Genomic DNA, 12,206 nt, shown 5'->3' on the forward strand with positions numbered 1-12,206 from the left:
AAGCAATCTTACCTAACGGTTTGAAGGGTGAATGCCCATTTATGCCAACAAGGACAAATCAGACCATCCCAAGAAGCATCTGTTCTGGCTTCAAAGTCCACATAACTGAGCTTAAGAAATGTCACCAGTCAGAACTGAAAATCTGTAGAGCACAGCCACGGATGCTGACATTGTCCTCATGGAATGTGCTCAAAGAAATTCAGCAACAGCTGCTTTGCCAAGGCCTATGGAAGAATATGGGATTCCATCACCCACTTAGCTACTTGTTAAGTGGAAGTCCTTTCTTATCACCTCCACACCATATAAATAGTCTTTGAAACTGACAAATCTGATCAAGATTGAAGAACAAAGCTTTATGAGTACCAAACATATGCAGCAAATGTAGCATAATCCAGCAGGATTATCGGAGATTTTTTTTGAAAAAAAGGGGTGGAGAGGAAGGAAACATTGATTAACTTAAAATTTGGGTATGAAGACAATCTTTGGGGAAAGTTTAAGATTTCAAAATGAGCGCATTAAAATGAAATTAAGTATATGCAACCTGAAGGATACTTGCCTCTACTGCTTAAGATATTGCCATTAAGGATACCACCTTCGGGGTTAGTAGTTTAAATTTTGGAAAAAGTTTCACATGATAGCCAATGGGCTTTGAAAATTAGATCAACGACCCATTTCATAAAGTATATTTTCTAGGAGAAAATGTTGGTCAAATTACTGATTCTGGTCCATCCTCAATGGGATGCATGAATATCTAAAAAAGATAGGAAAAGCTTGAAGGCCTAATAGCTTTCTGACCCAAACTCTACCTTGATAGATGGGCAGCTGTCATAAACATTATCAGAATTGTTACGGTCTACTCAGATTCAAGACAGAAGGACTTGGGATAGAAAGTTATGGTTTCCTAGGACAAATAGCAGGATGTTCTTGTTCCTGTGTCGGGATGATTCATAATACGAAAATATGCAACTCTATTGATGCATGAATGTTGACTTGGTGGAATAGGAAGAGTTCATGTGCTTGACTAAAACACATGGGACCATTGTGGATCCTATAGCAGTACATATATTTCACCTCTCAATCCAAAGAATTTGTTGGTCAAGACCTTTGACAGCAGTTGAGTTCCACTGTTGGAAAAACCTTATAGCCTGTTAGAGATCAGAATAAACATTCACGTTTTGATGAAGATGGGCTCCGATGAGCTGCCAACATGAATCAAGAAACCATGAACAAAAGGCAGAATGTATAAACCTATAACTGGGTCAAAGGTACCACTTGGAAGAATCTCCAAATTTTGTCTTAGAGGGTGACTTTGTTCAAGAAGCAGGAAAGATCTGGAGTTTGAAGAATCAAAACTTGAGAGGATGGTAGAGAATTAATATTAATTCTGAATATATAGGCGCTCTGATATTCTGATAGAGTTTATTTTTTTGCATTTGATGTACTGGGTCATTACCTTGATATAGTACATTTACCTGAAAAAGACTGGTTGATCACAACCAAAAATGACTGCAAAGGAAAATCATCTCACCGAGGACAATTGACCTTACTCTGTTGTATATTTGGCTATGTTGAGGTTTGTTTTGACAAATTTACAGATAGGACATGGGACATGGGATCAAGAGATAAATGTTTCTTGCTCTAGAGAGAAAAAAATGTTACCAGTGATAAAAGTGGAAAGACACTTTCTTATATATATTTACTTTTTTTCCTCTTCTTTCATTTTTTACTCCGTCCATTTTCCAATTCTGTTTCTTTAAATTTAGCTTACATTAGATTTTACTATTCTAATCCGAAGGGAGCACACAGCCTTCGTAAAACTGTGCCCGTGTAAAGCTACAATTACAAAAGACAGCACAATCTTCAGAAGGATGGGAAGAAAGTAAGTAACATCATCAGAGTAGCTAGGTCAGTGATGGGCAACCTTTTGAGTTTGGTGTGTCAAAATTCGCCAAAAAACCGAGCATAATTCGGGTGGTGTGTCACCTTGACAAAAAAACTCTCACTCTCTTCCTTCCTCTCTCCTCTCTCACTCTTTCTCTCTTGCTCTCTCTCACTCTCTCTCTTCCTTCCTATCTTCTCTCTCTCTCTCTTTCTCTATCTTGCTTTCTTCCTCTCTCACTCCCTTCCTCTCTCATCTCTTTCTTTCTCCCTCTCTCTTTCTCTATCTTGCTTTCTTCCTCTCACTCTCTTCCTTCCTCTCTCATCTCTCTTTCTTTCTTTCTTTCTCTATCTTTCCCCCTCTTGCTCTCCCTCTCTTTTTCTCACTTTCCCTCTCTTGTTTTCTTTCTCTCTTGCTTTCTCTCTCACACTCTTTCTCTCGTTTTCTTTCTCTCACTCTTTCTCTCGTTCTCTCTCTCTTGCTATCTCTTTCTCTCTCCCCCTCTCTCTTTCTCACTTTCTCTCTATCTTGCTCTGTCGCTCTCACTCTCTTTCGTTCTCCGGAGGCTGGCGAAGGTGATTTTCAGTGTCGGGCGCGCGGGCTGGCGCGCGCTCTCCCCATCGCCCTGCCAGCCCGCCCAGAACATTCAAAGTAAGAGCGAAGGTTTTTCTTACTTTGAATGTTCCTGGCGGGCTGGCAGGACGATGGGGAGAGCGCGCGCCAGGCCGCGCGCCCGACACTAAAAATCGCCTTCGCCGGCCCCCGCTGTGAGAATGCCTGCCGCGCCTCTCTTGCAGCGGCGGAGAAAGAGGCGAAGCGGGCGGGCAGGGGGCAGCGGCAAGTAGCCAGGGGCGCGAGGGGCCTAGAGGCGCGGGGGGCAGGGTTGGTTCGTGTGCGCCCTTGGAAAAGGGTGCGTGGGGCGGGCGGCGTTTTGGGGTGCGCTGGCACAGGCATGCGCAGGCTACAGCGAACGGTGCGGCACAATGACTGCTGCGGGCGCCACGGGGCCGGCACACGGTGGCGGGCCAAAACCGGGGCGCCCCCCCCCCCAATTTTCAGTTTGCCCGGGCCCCTGACGCCAGTCCCGGTAGTACCGGCCTATCGGCGGCCCTGCTGTACCTGCTTGCAGTCAGTGGGAAATTGGAAAGCGGGGAGATTTGCATCTTGGCCACTCCCTAAAGCTCCCCTTTTCTCGGCGGCCGCGTGTCACCGAAAATGGCTACGCGTGTCAGTGCTGACACGCGTGTCATAGGTTCGCCATCACTGAGCTAGGTCCTTACTGAAGAGGGAAGGAATGTTTATAACAACAACAACAACAGCAACAACAACAACAACAGAGATGGAAGGGACCCTGGAGGTCTTCTAGTCCAATCCCCTGCTTTTCATTAAACTAGCCATGCCCAGTTCTTGCAACCGTTCTTCATATGTTTTAGCCTCCAGGCCCTTAATCATCTTTGTCACTCTTCTCTGGACTTTTTCTAGAGTCTCAACATCCTTTTTGCATCGTGGCGACCAAAACTGAACACAGTATTCCAGGTGTGGTCTTACCAAGGCCTTATAAAGTGGTATTAACATTTCACATGATCTTGTTTCTATCCATCTGTTAATGCAGCCTAGAACTGTGTTGGCTTTTTTGGCAGCTGCTGCACACGGCTGGCTCAAACTTCTGTTTGCTGCCTTGCCTGATGGGCTGCAAAGCATGTGGTACTGGGAAGGAGGGCAGCGGCTGAATGATTGCTTACTGGCATTTGCTGGACAAACAGGGGCAGCTGAGGCTTTTTGAGGTGTGGCAAGCAGCCCTAGGGCTGCTTGTTGTCCCACAGGTCAGGGTACAGGATGGTCAAAGGTTGAGACAGACACCTGGGGGGGGGAAACTGGAAACAGTCCCTTACCTTGCTGAAGCTTAGGGTTGGAAGGCACGAAGCCTGAAATGGCTTAGATTGGGGTTGTTAGTCATTTAATGACCTGCAATTCTTGGTTAATAACTGCACAGGGAATTGCTGTCGTAAGTCACTAAGGTCACGTCTCATTTTACAATTGCAATTCTCTCAATAAATTGGTGGTTATAAATTGAAGGCTACCGATTAGGTATATTTGGTACTAAGGAGACAGCTGGTAGTTCTCTGCTGCCAAGGAAAGGCATATCTAGTTTTATTCATGATGGGAGCACAAACAATCGTTTATCATTTCCGAGACCACAACATTTGAAAATTCTGAGTTGTTTCATATTCACCTTAGTCCCAAACTATGACTACACAAAGCCTATAATCCTGTACCACAATATTAATGATGTGACATACAGCAATTCCACAGGACTAAGAGGTAAATAACATTTTATAAACAAGAGCGAATGAGGTGGCTGTAGAAAAACCAATAGAGAAAAATGGCTGATTTTTTAAAATAAAACCATATCTCCAAGATTTTGTTTCCTTAGTTAGAAAAGTCCCAACAGATTTCCCTTTACCCCTTTCAAGTTTGTTGAGCATGCAAAAATCACATCTGCATTTATGGATTTTGTTTTGTCCTGAAGAGTAAAGCATCTTTGTTTTGTTTTTTTCCAGGACACCAAGACATGTAACTTTAATAAGAATACAACTTTTACATTTCGGATGAAAAATTAACTAAGGTTTTTAGGCGGATAACTATTTTCTAGGCAATGAAGTATTGTTTTCAATCATGGCTCTACATTTAATAAAACATTCATTTAATAATATATTAAGTTTTGAATTAATTCTGAGTATTACAATCAATTGGGGGTATTGGAAATTGGAGGGATAAGAACAAGAAACAGGGATTTCTTCAAATATGTCACATAATCTTGGCTATCGGATTTTTTCATCTCTAAAGATGAAAGGAACAAGGATATACATATATAATATTCTAGTAATATACATTTAATCCAAAATAAATTATCCCGGTAGCATATTGGCAAGTTGGTGTTATATGCACACGTCAAATCTCACCTAAGAGATTTTTATTTTTCTTACAGATACTTAAATCTCAGCTTTTTAGAAGGCTTGCTTGCTAGATATGTTTAATTATGAAGTATAGTCCACATCTAAATTTTCTTGTTAAATATGTTTTTATTTTCCATACTTCAGATCACATAACAGATTTTTTTTTTTAAATCATGAATGCTTTCTACAGGTACAGAAATTTGCACCTATTTATAATTGTTTACTTGGATTTGTCTGGATTCAAAAGTTTGGGGAAAAGAAATTCACATGGTAGGCCAATATGGCGATCATTTATAATAAAATGTGCATAGAGAACAACTGAAATACATTATGTACACATATACATATGCACTGTACTTTGGAGTGGCTAGTCTGCAATCCACAAAGTTAAAAGATTAGCTTAAATTTATCTCAAAGCCTATTTAAGCAACGCATTGAAAGTAATGCTACTTTAAACAGCTCTATCTGCTCAGCAGATTGAACACGATAGTACATCTAGGTCAGTGTTATGTTAGACTAGAGAACAATCTCGCTGTGCCAGATCTAAGTCAACCCAAATTAAAATGCACAAAACCACTTAAATGTTATCCTGTTGCAAACAGCTGGTTTAATTTTATCCCTTCCACAGAGACTTGTGATAATCTTCCTTCACACATACACCTCTGGAATTTAAAACCTGATGAAAGCTACAAAATTAGATGCTTTTAAGATTAAACCCAAGCACAGAAGATAAAGTTGGCCATCATGAGCGTTATGCATCTGAAATGTCTCGAGTAAATAATGCAGAATTGCCAGCTGGTGTCAAATTATTATTCCATTCCAAATACACATGATCGATTTATGAGCATTCATGTAATGACGATTTGAAGTTAATGACAGAGTTGAAAAATACATTTGTGAGTGACCCAGTGTCCCTGTAGACACATGAGTAAAATTTGAGCATTTGGCAATTGGCATGTATTTATATTTGCAGTGTTCTGGAGCCATGGGATCACCATTATTATTATTATTATTATTATTATTATTATTATTATTATTATTATTATTAATAATAATAATAATATATTAGACTTGTATGCCGCCCCTCTCCGAAGACCTTCCTGTACTATATTACATTAATTCAGTAAAAAGGTAAAGGTTCCTTTCGCACATAGGTGGTAATCGTTCCCGACTCTAGTGGGCAGTGCTCATCTCTGTTTCAAAGCCGAAGAGCCAGCTCTGCCTCCATGGTTATGTGGCCAGCATGACTGAAAGCCGAAAGCACACGGAATACTGTTACCTTCCCACCAAAGGCGGTTCCTATTTTTCTACTTATATTTTTACATAATTTTGAACTGCTACATTGGCAGAAGCTGGGACAAGTAACAGAAGCTCACTCCGTTACGTGGCGCTTAGGGATTCAAACCGGTGAACTGGTTCTTTCTGATTGACAAGCTCGGCGTCTGAGCCACCATGTCCTTTTAATTCTCCAAATGATCGGAAAAAGCCTTCCAACAAGTCCATGGGGGAAGCTATATTATGTCACGCTGAATATTGCCAGCCCCAGAGACATTTAGTAATTAAAGAGTTAACTTTATGTGCCTTACTAAGTTCCTCCTATTATGATGTAACATCCTGCCAAATCTAACATCACTTCCTTCTTCTTCATCCTAAAACTTTTCTATCCTCCATCATGCAAGACATATTTGTTATGTTGTCCATCGAGACATGTTTTATTTTCTACTTTTATAATAAAAGAAATCTTGTTTTAAACAAATGACTAAAAGCTTCTATCTATCGCCTCCGCGGTAATTAAGGTTCTAATGGACTTTAATCATTTACATACCGTGACAGATTAGCATTAACATCCATATAATTCACTTAAGAAAAGTGAAAGTAAACCCCCAAACCCCACCTTGTGTTCCTACCTTCAGAAGGTTCCTAAAGCAGCTTTTTTTTTACATACCTGCATAAGGCTTCAATGGCATCTCTGTCCAGAAAATCATGTTCTCTCTTCACCGCAGTGATGTCAATGGGAAAGATAAGATCTGTAAAGATCAAGATGGACGAGCAATCAGAAAAAAATGTTCTTCCCATAGATAACTTCTCTCAAAGAAACCATCTCTCCCCAAGATGCAAGTAACCAACTGTGACGATAAACATTTATTTTTAAAGCATCTTGGGTGAAACGTGCAGAAGCTTTGGGGGGGATGAATATCTCCACGTGTTACAGGAAGGAAAAGCCAGCGGGGAAGGGGAAGGTATATTGTAGGCAGCCAAATACAAAATAGCGTGAGCTGTGAAGAACCAACCTGAACTTTATAACAAATATTAAATGAACTTTTTATGAACAGAGTATGAACAAAACTTTCATTGTACACCATTTAGGTATTAGATTTGCAGTTCCGGCAATCCCGAAAAGCAACAAAGCGGAATTTTTTAAAAACTGGGTTTATCAAGGCAAGAGACAAATAAATATTTTAAATACAGCTGTCTTCATCTTACGACAACAATTGAGCCCAGAATTTATGTTGCTAGGTGGGAAATTTGTTCAGCCACCGTGCCCCATTTGACACTTTTATTCCCACATTTGTTAAGTGAGTTTCTGCAGTTGTTAAATTAGTAACACGGTTGTTGAGTTAATCTGGCTTCTGTGTTGACTTCGCTTGTCGGAAGGCAGCAGAGGTTGGTGGCATGACCCTGGGATGCTGCAACCGTCATAAATATGAACCAGTTGTCGAGCTGTAAATCATGTGACCATGGGGATGATGCAAAGGTCGTAAGTGTGAAAAATGGTTGTAAATCACATTTTTCAGCGCTGTTGTAACTCTGAACAGCCACTAAACTAATGGTTGTAAGTAGAGAACTGTAGACGGAGAGTAATGTCCCGAATGAAAGGATCAAATCAGAGGTGGATTCCCAATCCTGCTACTACCAGTGTTTCGCTTCTCCTGCACATGTACACATCCCAGTGTGTTTTTGCTTCTGCGCATGCACAGGAAGCAAAATCTTGCGAGGGGGCATGCGCACAAGAGAGATTTCAGTGGGTTTTTTGCTTCTGTGTGCGTGTCCCCTCTTAAGATTTTTCTTCCTGCGATACAACAACACACTAGGACGTGTGTGTGGGCAGGAGAAGTGAAGTTGCACGCGCAGCGCAACTTTTGGTAACAGTGCAGCATCCTCATCCGTACTAGTAGCAACCCACTATTGGCTCAACTGTTATAAGCTTTATGTGGATTTTGGGCTCTTGTGATGTATCAAGCAGTAATGGGTTGTAAATTGCGCTGCTACCAGCTTGCTTGCTTGTGTGTGCAACACTTCTGCACTTGCAGGTGGGTGGAGCCTCCCGCTGCTGCCGCTACTGGTTCACTAAACTGGGCCGAACCGGGAGCAACCCACCACTGGCATCAAGCAATGGTGGATGTTGTGCTCTTGTGATGTATCAAGCACTAATGGTTTGTAAATTGTGCCGCTACCGCTTTCACTTGTGAGTGCGTGCAACACTTCCACACATGCGCAGAAGAGTCCCGAGTGGGTGGGTGGAGCCTCCTGCTACTGCCGCTACCGGTTCACTGAACTGGGCCGAACCAGGAGCAACCCACCGCTGGCATCAAGCAAAAGGCAATCTACTAGCTGTGTGTGGTAATTCCACATGCGTTTAGTTAAATTGTCTGTCCGGATTGCAAAAACAACGGGCTTGACAAACACCTGCTTGGCCACCATGCACGAGGGACAAGCTGCATTTGCTTTGTCAGTTGTGCAAACCTGCCTTAGGTAAACACTTGGGAGGGAGCAAGAATGAAGCAACAACAGTGACAATCTGAAAAGAAGCCTGGAAATTTACCAAGCAACCTGCAGTGGTAAATAGTCAAGTAGGATTTTCCACCATTTGCAGATCTCTGAGTGGCAGATGGCCCTTGATCCTGTATTCTGCAGAACTGACAACAGCTCTAAATCGTAGATTACAGATGTGTATTTGTAGCACAGCACGGCTTGTCTAGGTTTCCTCCAGGTGCTTCGGGCAGTTGGCAAAAATTCTACCCTAGCAACTTTGCCAGTAAGGTTTAAACTGACACAATTACGGGAGGAAGATTCAACAAAAAGCAAAATAACTAAACCTGGTCTCCCTGCTACCAGCTTCTATGCTCTTTCATGAATTGTAGCACATTCTTCTGAAGACGTGTCATTTATTGTGGCCGCATGACAAGAATTGGATTACTGCACAATCTGCAGTTGATCAAAGCCAGATGGAACATGGGCCCATGTCAGAAGCTGCTAAGGTTGAAAAAACAGTTATATGAAAATAACTTAGAAATATAGAAACATAGAAGACTGACGGCAGAAAAAGACCTCCTGGTCCATCTAGTCTGCCCTTATACTATTTCCTGCATTTTATCTTAGGATGGATATATGTTTATCCCAGCCATGTTTAAATTCATTTACTGTGGATTTACCAACCACGTCTGCTGGAAGTTTGTTCCAAGGATCTACTACTCTTTCAGTGAAATAATATTTTCTCACGTTGCTTTTGATCTTTCCCCCAACTAACTTCAGATTGTGTCCCCTTGTTCTTGTGTTCACTTTCCTATTAAAAACACTTCCCTCCTGAACCTTATTTAACCCTTTAACATATTTAAATGTTTCGATCATGTCCCCCCTTTTCCTTCTGTCCTCCAGAGTCCAGACTATACAGATTGAGTTCCTTTAGTCTTTCCTGATACGTTTTATGCTTAAGACCTTCCACCATTCTTGTAGCCTGTCTTTGGACCCGTTCAATTTTGTCAATATCTTTTTGTAGGTGAGGTCTCCAGAACTGAACACAGTATTCCAAATGTGGTCTCACCAGCATTCTATATAGCGGGATCATAATCTCCCTCTTCCTGCTTGTTATACCTCTAGCTATGCAGCCAAGCATCCTACTTGCTTTCCCTACCGCCTGACTGCACTGTTCACCCATTTTGAGACTGTCAGAAATCACTACCCCTAAATCCTTTTCTTCTGAAGTATTTGCTAACAGAGAACTGCCAATACGATACTCAGATTGAGGATTCCTTTTCCCCAAGTGAATTATTTTACATTTGGAAACATTAAACTGCCGTTTCCATTGCTTTGACCATTTATCTAGTAAAGCTAAATCATTTACCACATTACAGACGCCTCCAGGAATATCAACCCTATTGCACACTTTATATGAAAATAACTTCAGTAACTAAATAACTAATAGTACTACAAATAATAATTTATTTTTGAAAAAATATTCCATCAGTCAATTGCAAAAGACCACATTGATTGAATCAGCGGATATACTATATATAAGTTTGATGGCAAACTTATCGCCCTATTTTGCTGCCTTTCCTTTTGAAAATTCATGACCTATTTTGACTTTACTCTTGTGCCTTATTCTTTAACAACAGCACTAAGACTTCTATACTGCTTCAGTGCTGTACAGCCCTCTCTACATATTCCCCCCCAAAAGTATGGATCCTCGTTTTACTGACCTCGGAAGGGTGGAAGGCTTAGTCAACCCTGAGCTGGTGACAATCAAACTGCTGGCAGTTGGCAGAATTAGCTTACAACACTGCATTCTAACCATTAAGCTACCATGGCTCCAATCTTGGTTTTCCTATCTTAGCATTCTATCTGGGCATATGGAAAACTAATTTCCCTACCTTGGTATCCTCCAGAGTGGGAACTACACGTTCTCATACTCATCAACCAATTGCCAAATTGACTAAAAAAAATCTGGAGTTGTAATCTTCTTACATTTTGCTCCAGGGTACCAATGGATGTGGCAGCAACTTGGCTTCTAACATGGCATTGGAGGAAGATTTTTATTTGCAGAAATTATGAAAAAGAGCAGAAGGTTTAATCAGGTTTTGAAGGAGAACTTCCTAGAAATTTTGGCAAGAGCAACTAAATGAAATCCAAATATAGAACGTTGAAAAAAAAAAGGGGGGTGGGAGGGAGAGAAGGTAGACAATAGCTCGAGCTATCCTGCTGAGATATTTTATATTAATGTTATTATTACTTTAATTTTCTAAAATAGATCCTCCTTGGTTTGGTCTCTGGCCCAAATCTAAAGAATATAATAGGCGGAAACTCAGTTCTTAAACAGATAAACAAAAGAGCTGCCAAGTGTTGTCCCTGTGAGTGCCATTATTCTCTATGATTGCCAATGCAGCTGTGAGTTAAAGCCTTAAATCAACCATTTCTTAAGAACACTCTGCTTAGCTGTGCTAAGTTGTCCAACAGTAAATAATGAAACATCTCTATTCAGTTAACCAAACAGCTGTGATGAGAGGCTGATCCCGAAGTTTCCTTCCAAGTACGAGAAAACCTCTGATCTCTGCTGTAGATTTTGAAGGAGCGAAAGACAACGAAAAGCTTTCTGAGTCACACTGACGTTAACCAACGCTAGCACAGTTTTCAAATATTTTATCTCTTGTTAAATCTTGCATGGTCTGGCAAGTATAACATCCTAGCTGTCAATTCTCAATAGAAAACCACCTCTAAATTTCTATTACAAGCAACTGTGTTCTCTTCGCTGATGATTTAAAACTTTTCAACATCACCGATAACACAGCCACTCTCCAGGAAGACTTCGACTTTGTGTCTGAATGGTCAAATATCTGGCAACTTCAAATCACAACCCACAAATGCTCAGTCCTACACATTGGCAAAAAGAATCAGAACACCAAATACAAGCTGAATAAACAAGATCTTACTCCGTAAAAGACCTTGGAGTTCTCATATCAAAGGACCTAGGTGCCAAAGCCCACTGAAACTACATCACCAAAAAGGCTTCAAGAGTTGTTCACCTAATCCTATGTAGCTTCTGCTCAGGCAAACTCACACTACTAACAAGAGCATACAAAACTTTCACAAGACCTATCCTTGAATATAGCTCATCTGCTTGGAACCCATACCGCATCTTGAACATACATACCCTTGAAAATGTCCAAAGATATTTTACCAGAAGAGCTCTCTACTCCTCCACTCATAACAGAATACCCCACGAAACTAGACTTACAATCATGGGTCTTGAAATCTTAGAACTACATCTCCTTAAACATGATCTAAGCATAGCCCATGAAATCATTTGCTGCAACGTCCTTCCTGTCAATGACTACTACAACTTCAACCACAACAACACATGAGTACAGAACAGATTCAAACTGAATGTTAACCGCTCCAAACTCGACTGCAAAAAATACGACTTTAGTAATAGAGTGGTCGAAGCATGGAACTCACTACCTGACTCTGTAGTGTCATCCCCAACCCCCAAAATTTTACCCTTAGACTGTCCACTGTGGACCTTTCCAGATTCCTAAGAGGTCAGTAAGGAGTGCCTCCCGTCCCCTGTCCAAATGTCTCTTTATTTTTTACTTGCA

General features: G+C 41.1%; 1 protein-coding gene across 1 annotated transcript in view; it reads right to left on the reverse strand.

Annotated features, from left to right (window-relative positions):
* Positions 1–12,206, reverse strand: part of DLC1 (DLC1 Rho GTPase activating protein) — a 395,627-nt gene that overhangs the window by 36,734 nt on the left and 346,687 nt on the right. The window contains 1 exon segment of the mRNA XM_070757246.1: positions 6,782–6,863. Coding sequence (XP_070613347.1) covers positions 6,782–6,863 — 82 coding nt within the window.

The sequence above is a fragment of the Erythrolamprus reginae genome, chromosome 7, assembly GCF_031021105.1.
Source record: "Erythrolamprus reginae isolate rEryReg1 chromosome 7, rEryReg1.hap1, whole genome shotgun sequence".
Taxonomy (NCBI): Eukaryota; Metazoa; Chordata; class Lepidosauria; order Squamata; family Dipsadidae; genus Erythrolamprus; species Erythrolamprus reginae.